Source organism: Bubalus bubalis, chromosome 3, assembly GCF_019923935.1.
Source record: "Bubalus bubalis isolate 160015118507 breed Murrah chromosome 3, NDDB_SH_1, whole genome shotgun sequence".
Classification (NCBI taxonomy): Eukaryota; Metazoa; Chordata; class Mammalia; order Artiodactyla; family Bovidae; genus Bubalus; species Bubalus bubalis.
Window position 1 is genome coordinate 140,539,966 of NC_059159.1, and position 19,064 is coordinate 140,559,029.

At 35.2% G+C, this 19,064-nt stretch overlaps 1 protein-coding gene across 6 annotated transcripts in view; it reads right to left on the reverse strand.

Annotated features, from left to right (window-relative positions):
* The window catches only part of AGTPBP1 (ATP/GTP binding carboxypeptidase 1), a 194,384-nt gene that overhangs the window by 50,908 nt on the left and 124,412 nt on the right, over positions 1 to 19,064 (reverse strand). For 5 of the 6 annotated variants that reach the window (XM_025281965.2, XM_025281962.2, XM_006066833.3 and 2 more), the window contains 3 exons: positions 18,096 to 18,179; positions 15,323 to 15,409; positions 15,090 to 15,238 (listed from right to left, as the gene is read on the reverse strand). In XM_025281965.2, the coding sequence (XP_025137750.1) occupies positions 15,090 to 15,238; positions 15,323 to 15,409; positions 18,096 to 18,179 (320 nt within the window). The remainder of the gene's footprint in view (positions 1 to 15,089; positions 15,239 to 15,322; positions 15,410 to 18,095; positions 18,180 to 19,064) is intronic. The other variant, XM_025281964.2, reaches the window with a different exon arrangement.

Consider the following 19,064-nt stretch of genomic DNA (forward strand, 5'->3'; position numbering starts at 1 on the left):
CATGCATGGCAATCAACTAAATTCTTCCAGCTGAAGACGTTTCCACTGAAAATATTTTCAGCCATCATTACCATCCCTGAAGTGAATTCAATATGAATCTCATGACAATTAATTACATACCTAATTATCGTTTCTTAAAATGTTGAATTCTAATTTACTAAATGTTGGTCTATTCCTTCTTCTAACTCTATAGATAACCAGGCAAACCAAGATTTGCTGTATGTTGCATTAATCTAACAAATCTAGTATTAGGGTTCATTTGAAAATTACATCTACCAAACAGCTCCTTCTATAGCTCCTAGTTAAGTACTTACAAGTATAGCAAAATAAAAGAAGACTGGCAACAGTTAACATCCTGTCAGAATCTGGGAGGAATCTCTACTAATCTTAAGGCAGATGGAGCAGGACTGAGAGAAATCCAGTTCAGAATATGTCTCACAATCTATTTTCAAATACATATTTTGGTTTTCCACAGCTAAAAGAAGTGTTATACTACACTGTGAAGGCTCTTAAAGAATAACACATGAAGAATATAATGAATAAAAATAGAAAACATAAAAAATATCAATTATAAGAACCTTTAATAGATCAAAATTACATATTAAAAGGCAAGAGTCAAACAACAAAATGCAACCTCCATTCACAAAAATAATGAGCAGATGCATCAAATTCAAAGCAATATAATTATAAATATAATTCTAGGCCATAGATAAGGAATAGAATAAACTTGACTGTTTTGCACTATTAATGTGCCTATGTGTGTTCAGTCGCATCCAATTCCTTGCAACCCCACAGACTGCAGTCCACCAGGCTCCTCTGTTCACGGAATTCTCTAGGCAAAAACACTTGAATGGGTTGCCATTTCCTTTTTCGGAGTATCTGTCCCACCTAGGGATCAAACCCATGTCTCCTGAGTCTGCTGCACTGGCAGGTAGATTCTTTACCACTAGCACCACCAAAGGGCATACACAAAACACAAAAAGAACATGGAAAAGTTATAAATGTCTATGTGCCAAATGATAGAGCATTAAAATAGAAAACAAAATTTTTTTTATGTTGACAGAAAAGGGGCTTCTCTAGTGGCTCTGCGGTAAAAGAATTCATCTGCAATGCAGGAGACATGGGTTTGATCCTTGGATCAAGAGGATCCCCTGGAGAAGGAAATGGCAACCCACTCCAGTATTCTTGCCTGGGAAATTCCATAGACAAAGGAGTACAGTGGGCTACAATCCATGGCGTCATAAGAGTCAGACATGACTTAGCGACTAAACTACCACACTGACAGAAGCATAGTAGAGGTGAAAGACTGTTTAGTTTTCTTAAGCAAACAGGCAATAAAAAAAATAAAAGGATACAGAAAACTGAATAAACAGGTTTATAACAATAAATTTAACAATTTATCTTAAAATTATGTTGCCAACAGAGAATACATATTTTCCAAGAACCCGTGAACACTAACACTGATCAGATGTTAAGCCATAAAATTACTCCAAATCATAAATTTCACATCTACAAACAAAACTGATTAAAACTTGAATGCAATGACAAAAATCATAACCAAAATAATTTAACCAACTAAAAATGTAACAAACTCTTTTCTAAGCAATTATTGGGCCAAAAAGGATATCAAAATCACACCCAATTAGAAGCCACCTAGAAAATAACAAGGAGGTCTTAGTAAAAAAAATCTGGAGGGGAAAGGGTATGGAATTAAGTTGTAATCAAATTGAAAACCTAAATGCTTGCAGGAGAGTTTCCAACATGGCAGAACTGGAAGACCCTGAGCTCACATACCTCTTCTCAGGAGCACACCAGAATCACAACTATTTGCAGAACCACTGAGGAAAAAGACCAAAACCTACCAGAAAAGATCGTCTACAACTAAAGATATAAAGAAACAGCACGACGAGATACGTAAGAGGGGCAAAGTCATAGTATAGTTAAGATCCATGCCCCTCAGTGAACAATTCACAAACAGGAGACTACAACTGCGGAGGTTCTCCCCAAGGAGAAAGGGGTCTGAGCCCCATGTCAGGCTCCTTAGCCCAGTGATCCTGCACCAGGAAACAAGCTTCAAGAATGCCTGGCTGTGAAGGCTAGTAGGGCTTAAATTCAGGAGGATTGGAGGGCTGTGGAAAACAGACTGTACTCTTAACGGATGTACACAATATTTCACATGTTCCAAGTTCCAGGGAAAAAGCAGTCCTCTGAAAAGACCCTGGGTCAGACCCAACTGCTGATCTTGGTAAGTCTCCCAGAGATACAAGAGGCAACTGGAGTTCATTCTAAGGACACATACATTGGGGGCAGCAATTTTGGGGTGCTCATTCTACCAGGAAGACACTGGTGCTGGCGAGTATCATTGTGGAATTCTCCCTCTGGCTTATTAGCCCCAGGACTCAACAGTCTACAGACATCAGTTCTGGGACACCTGAAGCCAAGCAACTAACTGGGCTAAGACATACCCCTGCCCACCAATAGGCAGGCTGCCTTAAGCACCCCTGAACCTAAAAAGCTGCCCCAGACATGTCTATGGCGACCAGAGACAGCCCCACACATCAGCTCCAAAACCTGGCTTCAGCCACCATTGAGTGAGTACCAGCCCCAGGATCTCCTGGACCCCAACTCTGTCCACTAGTGAGCCAGCACAAGCCCTAGGACCCCTGGGGTTCCACAGCCAGCTATTTCAGGATCCAGCCCCACCAATCAGTGGCTAGCAGCCTCTGCACAAGGCAGGGCCTGGCAACCAATGAGACCAGGGGCCAGCTACACCTACCATACCACCCACAGTGGTCAGCCCACCACAACAGAAGGACTCAAAAAGCCCACACAGGAGGCACCTCTAGAGCACATAGCTCTAGTGACCAGAGAGAAATTTGTTGCTGGGACACACAAAATGTCTCCTACAAAAGGGTACTTTTCCAAGGTCAGGAAACATAACCAACATACCAGATACATAAAAACAGAAACTTAGGCAAATGAGGTAATAGAGGAACATGTTTCAAATGAAGGAATAGGATAAAATCTCAGAACTAGGTGACGTAAATATATGCAATCTACCCAAAAAAGAGTTCAAGGTAATGATCATAACAATGAAAGAACTCAGGAGGAGAAGAGATGCACAGAATAAGAAATTACAAATGTTTTTTTAACAAAGAACTTGAAAATATAAATAACCAAACAAAAATGAAGAATACAACAAATAAAATAAAAATTACAATATAAGGAATCAACAGCCGACTAAATGATACAGAAGAGTAAATCAGCAACCTGGAAGACAGAGTAGTGGAAATCACTGAAGCTGAACAGAAAAGAAGAATAAAAAGAAATAAGGACCATCTGAGACCTCTGGGGCAACATCAGGTACACACATTACAGGGATATAAAAAGGAAAAGTCAGAAAGGGGCAAATAACATATTTGAAGAAATAATAGCTGAAAACCACCCTAATAGGGAAAGGATATAGATATTCGGGTCCAGAAGCCACAAAAAGTCCCCAAAAGAATCAACCCAAGGAGGACCACACAAGGAGCAAGGAAAAAGCAACTAGTTACATAAAAGGGAACTCCCATCAGGCTATCAGCTGACTTTTCAGCAAAAACCCTGCAGACTAGAAGAGAATGGCATGAAACATTTAAAATGTTGAAAGAGAAAAACCTACAATCAAGAATACTCTATCTGGCAAGGCTCTCATTCAGATTTGATAGAGAGACCAAAAGTTTTACAGACAAGAAATAGCTAAAAGAGTTCAGCACCAACGACCAGTTCTACAAGGAATGTTAAAAGGACTTCTCTAAGTGAAAAAGAAAAAGCCAAAACTAGAAATATGAAAACTACTAGAAAAACGCATCAGTAAAGGCAAACATAAAGTAAAGGTAGTAACACAGACATGTACAGAGCAAGTAGAAAGGTTAAAAAACAAAAGCAGTAAAATCAACCTATATCCACAATAAGCAGTAAAGGAATACACAAAACAGATATAAAATATGGTATAAAAAATGGTAACTGTGAGGAGAAAAGAGTACAAATTCAAGGTTGTTAAAATGCATTTGAAATTAACATATAACCAATCTAAATAATCATGTATATAAATATAAATTGCTACATATAAGCCTCATGGTAACAACAAAACAAAATCTATAATAGATACACACACAAAAGAGAAAGGAATCCAAACATAATACTACAAATAGTCATTAAATCACAGGAGACGAAAATAAAAAACAAAAAAGACCAACAAAAACAACCCTCAAACAGTTAACAAAATGGCAATAAGTATATATATATCAATAATTACTTTAACTATAATCAGAACAAATGCTCCAATCAAAAGACAGAGAGCAGCTGAATGGTGCAAAAACAAGACTCATTATATGGCAACAATATATGTGGCCTACAAGAGACTCACTTCATATCTAAAGATACACACAGACTGAAAGTGAGGGAATGGAAAAAGGTATTCCACGCAAATGGAAATCAAAGTAAAGGCAGTGTAGCAATACCTGTATAAGACGAAATAGATTTTAAAACAAAGACAGTGCAAAAAAAGACAAAGAACATTACATAATGATCAAGGGATCAATCCTAGAAGAAAATATAACTACAAACACATATGCACACAACTTAGGAGCAGCTAAACACACAGGGTAAATATTAACAGATATCAATGGAAAGATCATCCAGACAGAAAACAAATAAGGAAACACTGGGCTTAAATTACACATTAAACCAGATGAGCATAATAGATATATATGAACACTCCATCCAAAAGCAGCAGATAACACATTCTTTCCAAGTGCAGCTGGAACATTCTCTAGGATAGATCTCATGCTAGGCCACAAAGCAGGCCTTAGTAAATTTAAGAAAACTGAAAGCACATCAACCTTTTTTCATGACCACAATGCTATGAGACTACCAAAAAAAAAAAAAAAAAAAAAAAAAACCTCCAAAAAGCACAAAGATATGGAAACTAAACAATATACTCCTAAATAACCAATGATTCGCTAAAGATACAAACAAACCAAGAAAAACAAAGACAAATGAAAAGAAAAACAAAATAGATCCGATGTCTAACTGATACAGCAAAAGCAGTTCTAAGAATTTTAAATTAATATATTTACCTCAGGAACAAGAAAAATATCTCAAACAATCTAACTTTAAACTTAAAGAAAAATAACCCAACCTTACATCTAAAGGAAAAAGAACAAACAAAACCCAAAGTTAGTAGAAGAAAAGAAATTACAAAATCAAAAAAGAAGAAAATAGAGGCTAAAAAAATAGAAAAGATCAATGAAACTGAAAGCCAGTTCTTTGAAAAGATAAAACTGATTAACCATTATGCAGACTCATCAAGAAAAAAAAGAAGGCCCAAATGAATAAGTGAGGGGAAAAAAAAGGGAGAAGTTACAGCCAATTCCACAGAAATAAAAAAGATGATTACTATGAACAGTTGTATGCCAATAAAATAGACAAGCTGGAAGAAATGGACAAACTTCCACAAACGGACAAACTCCTAGAAATGTACAATTTCCCATGACTGAACCAGGAAGAAATAGAAGACATAAACAAGCAAGACCCATGATGAAATTGAATCAATAATTTTAAAACTCCAAACAAGCAAGAGTCCTGGACCACACGACTTCACCAGTGAATTCTGCCGAACATGTAAAGAAGAGTTCAGATCTATCCTTCTCAAACTATTCCAAAAATTGCTGAGGAAGGAATACAACTGAACTCATTTATGAAGATAACATCCCTCTGACATGAAAAATAAGACAAAGAGATCACACAAAAAGAAAATTACAAGCTATTATCACTGAAGAACATAGATACAAAAATCCTCAACAAAATATTAGCAAACTAAATCCAACCATATGTTAAAATGATCATACACCATAATCCACTGGGATTTAGCCCAGGGATTTAGCACAAGGATGGTTCAATATCCACAAATCAATCAGTATGATACATCATATCAACAGACGGAAGAATAATTATCTCAATAGGTGCAGAAGAAGCTTTTTCATAAAATTCAACATCCATTAATGATAAAATCTTTCCAGAAGGGGGTATAGATGGAACATACCTCAACATAATAAAGGCCATATATTATTAGCCTATACCTAACACCATATTCTATGACAAAAAGCTGAAAGCATTTTCTCTGAGGTAAGGAACAAAACAAGGACACCTGCTCTCCTCACTTTTTATTCAACACAGTATCAGAAGTCCTAGCCACAACTGTCAGATAACAAAAATAAAAGGAATTTGAAATGGAAAAGAGGAAGTAAAACTCATTGTTTGTAGGTGACATGACACTATATGTAGAAAATCTTAAAGATGCCACTAAAAATACTACTAGAGCTCTTCAATGAATTCAGGAAAGTTGCAGGATGCAAAATTAATATAGCACATCAATAGGTTATACATTATATGGTCATTCCTATAAAGGCAAAGAGTGAAATAAAATAATTCTGATTTTTAAAAAATCAGTAAAAATAAAAATTCTTTAGTAAGAATATGTATTTCAAAACAAGAGCAAACATACATAAGATAAATACTAGTAGCATTTAAAGTCAAAAAAAACATGCCCAAAATCTTCCTTTAAACAATTTCAACGGTCTAGCCAAAAGCAATGAAACAATTACATAACTAGGGATAAGAATAAATTCTAAGGAATTATCAAAAAAATTCAAAGTATCATCTGAGAAACACTGACAGCTAATAAGAAAGTTCAGTAAGGAGTTTGATTTTCAAGAAAACATAAAATTCCTCAGCTTCCTGTCTGAGCTACCAGGGAAGCCCAAGAAAATGGGAATGGGTAGCCTATCTCTTTCTCCAAGGGATCCTTCCAACCCAAGAATTGAACCCGAGTCTCCTGCATTGTAGGCAGATTCTTTACCAGCTGAGCTACCAGGGAAGCCCATCAGCTTCCTTAATTCTAAATAATGACAAACTTGAAAATACTCTTTCAGAATAGGGGGGGGAAAATACATAAAATACTTAAGAATAAAGGTAAAAAGAAGTATATAGAACTTACAAGAAGAAAACTAAAAAATTTAGGTGAGGGAATAAAAACTTGAGAAAACAAATATATACACCATGTTCTTAAGTGGCAAGATTTAATATAAGAAATCCAGTTTCTTCCACATTATTCTATAAGCTTATGCAATGGAAATTTGGGGGTGTCTGATAAAATTATTCAGAATAATACTGAGAAAAAATTATTCAGGAAAAATAAAGTTAGAAAAAACTGTTAAATCATTTTTGAAAAAGACTACAGAATGTTAAACTATTTTATGAAGTCAAAATAATTTAAAAATCAAAGTGATATGAGAGCAACAAGGATGGTGCACGAGACTGAAAAATCAGAACAATTAAAATCTAGTGATGCTAGAGCAACAAAAGCTCCCAAACAAACGCTAGAGTATCACGAGGGCCAGAAGTTGATGAGAGTTGTGTCACTGCTTCCACTTTTTCCCTTCTATTTTCCAGGAAGTGATGGGACCAAGTGCCATGATCTTAGTTTTTTAATGTTGAGTTTCAAGCCAGCTTTTCACTCTGCTCTTTCACCCTCATCAAGAGGCTCCTTAGTTCCTCTTCACTTTTCACCATTAGAGTGGTATCATATTTGTTATTTTTCCCAGCAATCTTGATTGCAGCTTGTGATTCATCCAGCCTGACATTTTACATGATGTACTCTGCATGGAAGTTAATGAAAATATACAGCCTTGATGTAATCCTTTCCCAATTTAAAACCAACCCATTGTTCCATGTCCAATTCTAACTGTTGCTTCTGGACCCATATACGGGTTTCTCAGGAGACAGGTAAAGTGGTCTGGTACTCTCATCTTTGTAAGAATTTTCCAGTTTGTTGTGATCCACAAAGTCAAAAGCTTTAGCATAGTCAGTGAAGCAGAAGTAGGTATTTTTCTGGAACTCCCTTGTTTTCTCCACAATCCCAACAAATGTTGGCAATTTGACCTCTGGTTCCTCTGCCTCCTTGAAACCCAGCTTGTACCTTTGGTAGTTCTCACTTCACATGCTGCTGTGGCCTAGCTTGAAGGAATTTGAGCATAACCTTGCTAGCACGTGAAATAAGTGCAACTGTGCGGTAGTTTAAACATTCTCTGGCATTGCCCTTCTTTGGGACTGGAAAGAAAACTAACCTTTTCCAGTCCTGTGGCCACAGCTGAGTTTTCCAAATTTGCTGACATATTGAGTGCAGCACTTTCACACCATCATCTTCTGGATTTGAAATAGCTCAACTGAAATTCCATCACCTCCACTAGCTTTGTTCATAGTAATGCTTCCTAAGGCCAACATGACTTCACACTCCAGGATGTCTGGCTCTATATGAGTGGCCACACCATCGTGGTTTTCCAAGTCATTATGACCTTTCCTTTACAGTTCTCTGTATTCTTGCACAGATTCTTAAATCTCTTCTGCTTCTGTTAGGTCCTTTTAACTCTTCTGTCCCTTATTGTGCCCATCCTTGCATTAAGTGTTTCCTTGATATCTCAAATTTTCTTGAAGAGACCTCTAGCCATTCCCATTCTACTGTTTACCTCTATTTCACTGCACTGTTCATTTAAGAAGGCTTTCTTATCTTTTCTTGATATTCTCTGAATTCTGCGTTCAGTTGAGCATATCTTTCCCTTTCTCCTTTGCCTTTTGCTTCTTCTCTTTTCCCAGCTACAAGGCCTCCTCAGACAACCACTTTGTCTTCTTGCATTTTGGGGGGTAGGGGATGGTTTTGGTCACTGCCTTCTGTACAGTGTTATGAACTCCATTCCTAGTTATTCAGGCACTCTGTCTATCAGATCTAATCCCTTGAATCTGTTTGCCACCTCCACTGTGTAACTATAAGGGACTCTAGTGGTTTTCCCTACTTTCTTCAATTTAAAGCTGGATTTTGCAATAAGGAGCTCACGATCTGAGCCACAGTCAGCTCCAGGTCTTGTTTTTGCTGACCATATAGAGCTTCTCCATTTTTGGCTGCAAAGAATACAATCAATCTTTGGTACTGGCATTTCATGGCATGGGGAAATGTTATTATCATATATTGTGTAATTTAAAAACATAGCATATCATGACTTTTCATATTTTGAACCCAAATGTATTAAAGGGTAAAATTTAATTTTAAAATTATGTGAATATGAGTAAGATTAAGGATGGTTAACAAAATGCTTAACAGTGGATTTTATCTTCTATTTCCTTCTTAGAGAATCTTCTCTAAAGTTTATTTACTTTACCAAATTCCCTTACTTAGAATAGTAAATCCCATATGATCCATGGTTTCATAATCCAAAAAACAAAACAAACAAACAAAAAAACACTTACAGCTGGAAGACAGATAAATAAATCCCACTTCTGTGAATATGTAAGTAAATTACTATATACACAGATATTTAGTATAAAACAATAATGTTCATCTCAGTAGTAGTTAAAGTAGAAAATAATTAGATACAACCTAAGGTGTAATAGGGTCACTAAACTTTGTAATCATTTTCTAAGTCAACTCATATGCTGCACAGTTTAAACTTATACAGTGCTGTAGGTCAATTAATCTCAATAAAACTAGAATCAAAATAAAAATGGCTTAAAAGTCTAACAAAGGAACAGTTGGATAAATGTTAGAGAACTTCAACAAGATATCCATTAAACTATGCTTCAGAGGGATTTTTTTTAATGACCAGAAAAATAATGATGATATAATGTTTAGTTAAGATGCAGGTTATGAAACTGTGTGTGTTATGAGCATTTTTTTAAAAAACACATAACTACATATATGGAAAGATCACATAATGCATTATAAAAAAAAGCTGGAAAGAACAAACATTAAAATAAATTTCTTTGGATGATGTATTGTTCATGGTTTTAATTTTCTTCTTACCAACATTCTGTTTTCCAGATTTTATACAAAGTGAGTTTGGAATGTATGATATATTAATAGTAATACGAACAAGAATACCCAAAGGGCCCAGGGTGAAAAGGAGGGGAAACTTAAAAATTAAAGCAGCCATCTGTCTCAATGTTTTGACTTGGTTTTAGTTATAGAATTTTATTCATTTTAAATTTAAAATGACACTAAAGGAAGAAATTATCACATAGAAATACAGTTTTTTTAATAGAGAAATATTACTCCAAAATATGTGCTTTTAATTGTAAAAATTAAAGTATTTTAATAAAGCTTAGTGTACTATTTTATAAAAGTCAATAAATAAATATAGTTAGTAAAGATACCATCTACCTATAGCACTAGTATTTGAATATTCTCTATCATTTCTGGAATAAATATGCCTTTATATTTTACTCATAATTGTCCTTCACTCCTGTAAAGTATTATGTTAGCATTATATTGAATATTTATAAGTTAAATAGGGAAAACATAAGATCCTTTACTTATTTTGGTATTATTTTGAATGATTTTTCAATTAAGGTAATTTTTAAAGTTATATGAAAGTTTAAGGTCAACAAATGTTTCTAAAAAATAGGACATTCAATGATTAGCAGTCATACCCAAAAGGCAAAAAATAAAACAAGATTTTATCAAGAATATTCATATCACTATTCATGTAAGTCAATATAACCACTGAATCCTTAGTCAAAATATATTTTTATAAGAATACATCATTTTAAATTAGATTACTTAAAACATTTTTAAAACTTTAAAAATGTTTATAACTAAATCAGGTATTATGAGCCTTATCTTCCCATAATTATTACATTAAATAGTGAATCTGATTAAAGCTTTATCCTATGTATGTGAAATAATTATCTGGAGTATACAATTTTCTGTTTTCCATATAAATAATGACAATTGGGAAGAATAAAATCTTGAAAGCTTCAATTTTCAGAAATGTCCCCTTATATAAAGTATCATCATATTCATGCTTTTAACATTTTAGAACATTTATCTGAAACAGATAATACAGCATGTCATACCTTAGCTGTTGCTGCTGCTAAGTCACTTCAGTCGTTTCCGACTCTGTGTGACCCCATAGACGGCAGCCCACCAGGCTTCCCCGTCCCTGGGATTCTCCAGGCAAGAACACTGGAGTGGGTTGCCATTTCCTTCTCCAAGGCATGAAAGTGAAAAGTGAAAGTGAAGTTGCTCAGTTGTGTCCGACTCTTAGCGACCCTATGGACTGCAGCCTACCAGGCTCCTCTGTCCATGGGATTTTCCAGGCAAGAGTACTGGAGTGGAGTGCCATTGCCTTCTCTGACCTTAGCTGTTAAAGCTCTTCAATCTTTATACACCAGAAAAAAATTTTTCTTTACACAAAATTATCATCAAATAAAAAACTTGATGTCTTAATTTTCAATTACTGATATTAAGTTTATACAATTAAATAATCTTCCATTGAAATAATACCTGACTACAAAAACCTGATGCCTTGGCAAATAACCCCAAGTTTGACACCTATTAAAGTACTAATAAGTAAGTACAAAGCCTTAAATGAGGCTATAAATATAGCTTTTTTATTGGTACAACCCTAGAGTTTGTTTTTTTTTTTTTAAATGTGCAAAGCATTTACATAATGCTAGTTTTATTCTTTTATCAAAGGTTAAATATCCGAAATACAGGATTTATTTTCTTTTTTTTTTTTTTTCTGATTCTTTTTTTTTTTAATTTTATTTTATTTTTAAACTTTACATAACTGTATTAGTTTTGCCAAATATCAAAATGAATCCGCCACAGGTATACATGTGTTCCCCATCCTGAACCCTCCTCCCTCCTCCCTCCCCATTCCATCCCTCTGGGTCGTCCCAGTGCACCAGCCCCAAGCATCCAGTATCGTGCATCGAACCTGGACTGGCAACTCATTTCATACATGATATTTTACATGTTTCAATGCCATTCTCCCAAATCTTCCCACCCTCTCCCTCTCCCACAGAGTCCATAAGACTGTTCTATACATCAGTGTCTCTTTTGCTGTCTCGTACACAGGGTTATTGTTACCATCTTTCTAAATTCCATATATATGCGTTAGTATACTGTACTGGTGTTTTTCTTTCTGGCTTACTTCACTCTGTATAATAGGCTCCAGTTTCATCCACCTCATTAGAACTGATTCAAATGTATTCTTTTTAATGGCTGAATAATACTCCATTGTGTATATGTACCACAGCTTTCTTATCCATTCATCTGCTGATGGGCATCTAGGTTGCTTCCATGTCCTGGCTATTATAAACAGTGCTGCGATGAACATTGGGGTACTCGTGTCTCTTTCCCTTCTGGTTTCCTCAGTGTGTATGCCCAGCAGTGGGATTGCTGGATCATAAGGCAGGTCTATTTCCAGTTTTTTAAGGAATCTCCACACTGTTCTCCATAGTGGCTGTACTAGTTTGCATTCCCACCAACAGTGTAAGAGGGTTCCTTTTTCTCCACACCCTCTCCAGCATTTATTACTTGTAGACTTTTGGATCGCAGCCATTCTGACAAACATTATCCTCAATGGTGAAAAATGGAAAGCATTTCCTCTAAAGTCAGGAACAAGACAAGGGTGCCCACTTTCACCATTACTATTCAACATAGTTTTGGAAGTTTTGGCCACAGCAATCAGAACAGAAAAAGAAATAAAAGGAATCCAAATTGGAAAAGAAGAAGTAAAGCTCTCACTGTTTGCAGATGACATGATCCTCTACATAGAAAACCCTAAAGACTCCACCAGAAAATTACTAGAACTAATCAATGACTATAGTAAAGTTGCAGGATATAAAATCAACACACAGAAATCCCTTGCATTCCTATACACTAATAATGAGAAAACAGAAAGAGAAATTCAGGAAACAATTCCATTCACCATTGCAACGGAAAGAATAAAATACTTAGGAATATATCTACCTAAAGAATCTAAAGACCTATATATAGAAAACTATAAAACACTGGTGAAAGAAATCAAAGAGGACACTAACAGATGGAGAAATATACCACGTTCATGGATTGGAAGAATCAATGTAGTGAAAATGAGTATACTACCCAAAGCAATCTATAGATTCAATGCAATCCCTATCAAGCTACCAACAGCATTCTTCACAGAGCTAGAACAAATAATTTCACATTTGTATGGAAAAACAAAAAACCTCGAATAGCCAAAGCGATCTTGAGAAAGAAGAATGGAACTGGAGGAATCAACCTACCTGACTTCAGGCTCTACTACAAAGCCACAGTTATCAAGACAGTATGGTACTGGCACAAAGACAGAAATATAGATCAATGGAACAAAATAGAAAGCCCAGAGATAAATCCACGCACATATGGACACCTTATCTTTGACAAAGAAGGCAAGAATATACAATGGATTAAAGACAATCTCTTTAACAAGTGGTGCTGGGAACTCTGGTCAACCACTTGTAAAAGAATGAAACTAGAACACTTTCTAACACCATACACAAAAATAAACTCAAAATGGATTAAAGATCTAAACGTAAGACCAGAAACTATAAAACTCCTAGAGGAGAACATAGGCAAAACACTCTCTGACATACATCACAGCAGGATCCTCTATGACCCACCTCCCAGAATATTGGAAATAAAAGCAAAAATAAACAAATGGGACCTAATTAACCTTAAAAGCTTCTGCACATCAAAGGAAACTATTAGCAAGGTGAAAAGACAGCCTTCAGAATGGGAGAAGATAATAGCAAATGAAGCAACTGACAAACAACTAATCTCGAGGATATACAAGCAACTCCTACAGCTCAACTCCAGAAAAATCAATGACCCAATCAAAAAATGGGTCAAAGAACTAAATAGACATTTCTCCAAAGAAGACATACAGATGGCTAACAAACACATGAAAAGATGCTCAACATCACTCATTATCAGAGAAATGCAAATCAAAACCCCAGAGTTTTTAAAAACTGCCTCATGAGAAAAACAGTAGAGAAAAACAGTGAAACAAAAAGCTGGTTCTTTAAAATATCAACAAAACTGACCAAGAAAAATAAAGACAAGACACAAGTTACTATTGTCAGGAATTAAATACAGGATATCACTAGAGACCCTGAAGATATTAAAAAGACAGTAAGAAAATACTATGAACAACTTTATATACACATTTGAAAATTTATAAGAAACTGATCAATTCCTATAAAGAACAAACTACTGTAACTCACTCAAGGTGAAATAGATAATCTGAATAGTCCTAAAACTATTAAAGAAGAAATTTAATCTCTAATTTAAAAGAGTACCAAATAAGAAATCTCCTGGCCCAGATGATTTGTCTGGAGAATTCTACCACGCATTTAAGAATTAACACCAAATATGCACAAGCTCTTCCAGAAAATATGAGGAGGGAGTATTACTCAACTAGTTTTAGAAGTAATTGTAATTGTTGCCATGATATGCCAAAATCAGATATGATATAAAAAAACATATATATATATGTGTGTGTGTGTATATATATATATCTCAATATACCTCTTGAATAAAACATTAGCAATTATATACAATGACTATAATTCACATATTTAATCCATTCACAGATAAAAAAAGGCTGGTTCAGTATTCGAAAATGAATTAATATAACATGCCATCTTGACAGGCTAAAGAAGAAAAATCACATGATCATATCATTTGATGAAAAAAAGCATGTGTCAAAATTTAATACCCATTATAACAAAAACTCTCAGTAAACTAGTAATAAAAGGAAACTTCTTCAATTAGATTTTAAAATTTACAGAAAACTACAACTGAATGGTGAACTATAAAGGAGTAGCACAGGCTTGGTGGTACTGAAAGAATTCTCTATCCTAGTTGTGGTGACAATAATAAGAATCTACAAATGTAATAAAAAGGCACAGAATTATGCACCCACACTGTGCCAACGTCAAACCCTGGTTTTGACATTCTAGTACAGCTACGTAGGATGTAACCATTAGAGCAAATCTGGTAAACAGAACTTTTCGGCAACTTCTACACTTTTAACTTTTTATGACTCTATTCAAAATAAAAAAGTTAAAAAAGAGATTGTTTTATGTAATTCTCTTCTGGATGAACAGACTTCATTAAAAGCTTTATTTTAAGTAGCACATGTAATAAATCTTTAGTTGTATTCAATTTGGATGAAATGTTGTCTTACCATAATTAAACTGACTGTTGGACTTTTCACAGTTAATGATGTTGAACCTATAAGCAATACTTGGTCGCATTCCACTGACTTCAAAGTAAAACCACTGATGATAATGATTGCTATTTATGTCTGAGTTCAGAATAAGGTCATATTCATTTCTGAAAACAGAAAATAAACAAATTTGATGAAAATTAGGAAAATATCTATACACAAACAAAACGAGAAGAATTTTAATGACTTACTTTCTAATTTGAATTACTTTACGCAGATTCCCAGATTCAAATTTGGAGTTAAACTTCAACACATCTGCTTCTTCTGGAATGGTATAGCTAAATAAAAATTTAAAGTAAGAATAAAAAATACATAGCATTTAAACAAGTGAGCAAAAACGAAACTACACTATAGATTAAAAATGCACCATTATTGCTCGCTCACCCTCTTCATTATTTTTAAGCCAAAGAACAAAATCAACACAGGCAAACTACAAAACTCTGGCTAATATTTAGAGAACAAAATATTATAATTACAAGTAGAGATTTCCCCCACAATTATATAGTGAATATTAATCACAAAAATTTTCGTCTCATTAGATGCCATTTCTAAATATTAGTAATCTTACGGAAAAGACCAGTTATTTTTTAAAGTGCATATGACTTGTATTGAGTACCAATAATTCTAGAAACTGTGCAGCTCTCAGGTAAAACTATTTTTTTAATTTAGAGAGCTTCATTATCTATTATCTAATATAATTAGTACCCAAAAGGTGGAAGTATTATTCTTATTTTACATATTCCTTACTTTAGCAAGTACTTATTGAGCACCTACTAGGTGCCAGATACTGTTTTAGTTATCTATTTCCCTGACTGAATACAAATTCTTGCTCTTCTAGAGCTTACATTCTAATGGGGGAAAATGAAGACTCCCAGAAGACCAATGCTTTTGTCCAAAGGCACTTCAGTTAGAAATAGCACTGGCATGTGACACTTCCCTGGGTCTGGAAGATCTCCTGGAGGAGGAAATGGCAACTCACTCCAGTATTCTTGTCTGGAGAATTCCATGGACAGAAGGTCCTGGCGGGTTATAGTCCATAGGGTCACACAGAGTCAGACATGACTGAGCAACTAAACAACACGAATATCCTACACTCAAGAGTTCTTGAGGTTCTGTGTTACCACATTGTCTGGTCTAACACAGAATTGCTAAGTCACTTCAGTCGTGTCCGACTCTGTGCGACCCCATAGATGGCAGCCCACCAGGCTCCCCCATCCCTAAGATTCTCCAGGCAAGAATACTGGAGTGGGTTGCCATTTGCTTCTCCAATGCATGAAGGTGAAAAGTAAAAGTGAAGTCGCTCAGTCCTGTCCGACTCTGAGCAACCCCATGGACTGCAGCCTACCGGGCTCCTCCGTCCATGGGATTTTCCAGGCAAGAGTACTGGAGTGGGGTGCCATCGCCTTCTCCGAACACAGAATTAGAAACATTGAAATAACTAAGAAATTATGAATAGATTTGTTTTTTATTTTTGTGAATGTTATTTCAAATTCAGTCATTAGCTCTGACATAACATTACCCTGACTCTCTTAACAAAAATCTTTTAAAATGTTTTATTTCCCCCAAATAAGACTAATGAAATATAAAATCTCTCCAAAACATTAGAATGTTGAAGGAGAGAGAGCGAAAACCCATTCATGGGCTGATTAAAGTTCTCATTACTGAAGACAATGCAATGGCACCTAATGAATTATATATAAGTAAATAAATGAAAATGAAAAATGATGAATATGACTACTATTAAATCATTTGTATCCAGTAATGAGAAGTTTAATCATGCATGGATATGAGAGTTGGACCATAATGAAGGCTGAATGCCACAGAACTGATGCTTTTGAACTGTGGTGTTGGAGAAGACTCTTTAGAGTCCCTTGGACTACAAGGAGATCCAATCAGTCCATCCTAAAGGAGATCAGTCCTGAGTATTCATTGGAAGGACTGATGTTGAAGCTAAAGCTTCAATACTTTGGCCACCTCATGTGAAGAGCTGACTCATTAGAAAAGACCCTGATGCTGGGAAACAGTGAAGGCAGGAGGAGAAGGGGACGACAGAGGATGAGACAGCTGGATGGCATCACTGACTCAATGGACATGAGTTTGAACAAGCTCTGGGAGATGGTGAAGGACAGGGAAGCCTGGCGTGAGGCAGTCCATTGGGTTGCAAAGAATCAGACGTGACTGACTGAACAACAACAACAAAATCATTAAACGCAATGGCACCAGTGATAACCCTAAATTGGAAATTACACTGAAACATTGTTGTGGTTTAGTTGCCAAGTCATGTCCGACTCTTAAAATCCCATGAACTGTATGTAGCCCACCAGGCTCCTCTGTCCATGGGATTTTCCAGGCAAAAATACTGGAGTGGCTTGCCATTTCCTTCTCCAGGGGATCTTCCAGACTCAGGAATCGAAACCCAGGCTCCTGTGCTGCCGACAGTCTCCTGCACTGCAGGTAGATTCTTTACCCATTGAGCCACCAGGGATCACAAACAAATGGCTTCAAAAGTCAGGCGGTAACATGAAACGATTGAAGCAGATTGTAAACAGTAAGAGACGAAAGTGAGAAGTGGGGACTGTGGAAAATCAGCAAGCATATTTTCCTTCTAAAGGGGATGGTAATTTGTTGTCTTAAGGAAACGAAGGCTCAGTATTACAGGACAAAACTGCAGCATTCGTATGAAATCTCCATTATCTTAAGTGGAGGTAGTTTCAGCTTTTAAAAACAAAGCATCAGATGTGATGTTTCCCTTATTAAACCTATTAAAAGCCCACATAAAAAAAAACTAAATTTGTAGTATACTCAATTTAACCTAATAAACATGATTTACATTACAATTACATCAAAACAGAGTGAGGCTTAACTAGGTGGAAGTTAACTATATTTCTTTGTCTTTTAAAAGAACACTGAAATTTTAAGATAAGAATAAAACTAACAAAACTAAAACATAAAAATGAGACTTACTTTGGGTTATCTAAGTCATATACCACTCGATCTATGATATCACTCTGATGTATTAGCCTCTCAATATCTTGGGCAATTTTTGTTCTGAAATCATAAAGAAGTTTGACCAAAATTCATTATTATATGTTAAAGCACAACTTTCCTCTAAGTAAATTTTGAATAAAAAAATATAAAATGATAAAAATTTCTTAAAATAAAAATTATCATCCCTCTACATAGTATGTGTACAAAATAAATCAGTACATAAAATTTAGACAAAAATCAATATTTTAAAAGTCTAAGTTCTAGAAAAATAACCAGCACAAGGCCAACAGCTTTTTACAAAACCTTAATGACTATATGCTTTTCTATATAGAAATTCTTAATCTAGCATTATATAATTAGGCATATTTATTTTTAGTTTTTTATTTTACAAAAACTAACTCATCACTGACACAGCAGTCTATCAAGAAAAAACTGAGCATCAAAGGATTATGATATAAATCCTTGATTTAGAGTCAGTGTCATAACTTTCAAATAGCAAATTCTTTCTACAAAAGCAAAACTTTTAAAAAGCTAAAATTACAATAATAAATCAAAAATTTATATCACCCAGATCTTCAACAGTGAAAGATATGGCACTTACATATACTCAGATATGCCATACCAAAAAATACAAGTGTTCAAGTATGGTGAATGACCAAAAACATCCATTTGTCAAAACCATTTATTAAATATTAAATTTATGAAATACCTACCATAAATGTATAAAAAATTAATACTTACAAAAGTTTGCGGTTTTTCTTAAGAAAAATGGTATTAAAAGGCTGATATAACATCTCAGTTCTACAGCAACATTCTGCATTGTAAAACAAGATAAAAAAGCTCGATACCCACAGGGCCAGCACATCATGTACCTGAGGAGGCTTGCTGGGGGATGCTGTGGAAAACTGGGGAACACAGGATCTGTCTAAACACAACCAAATGCTG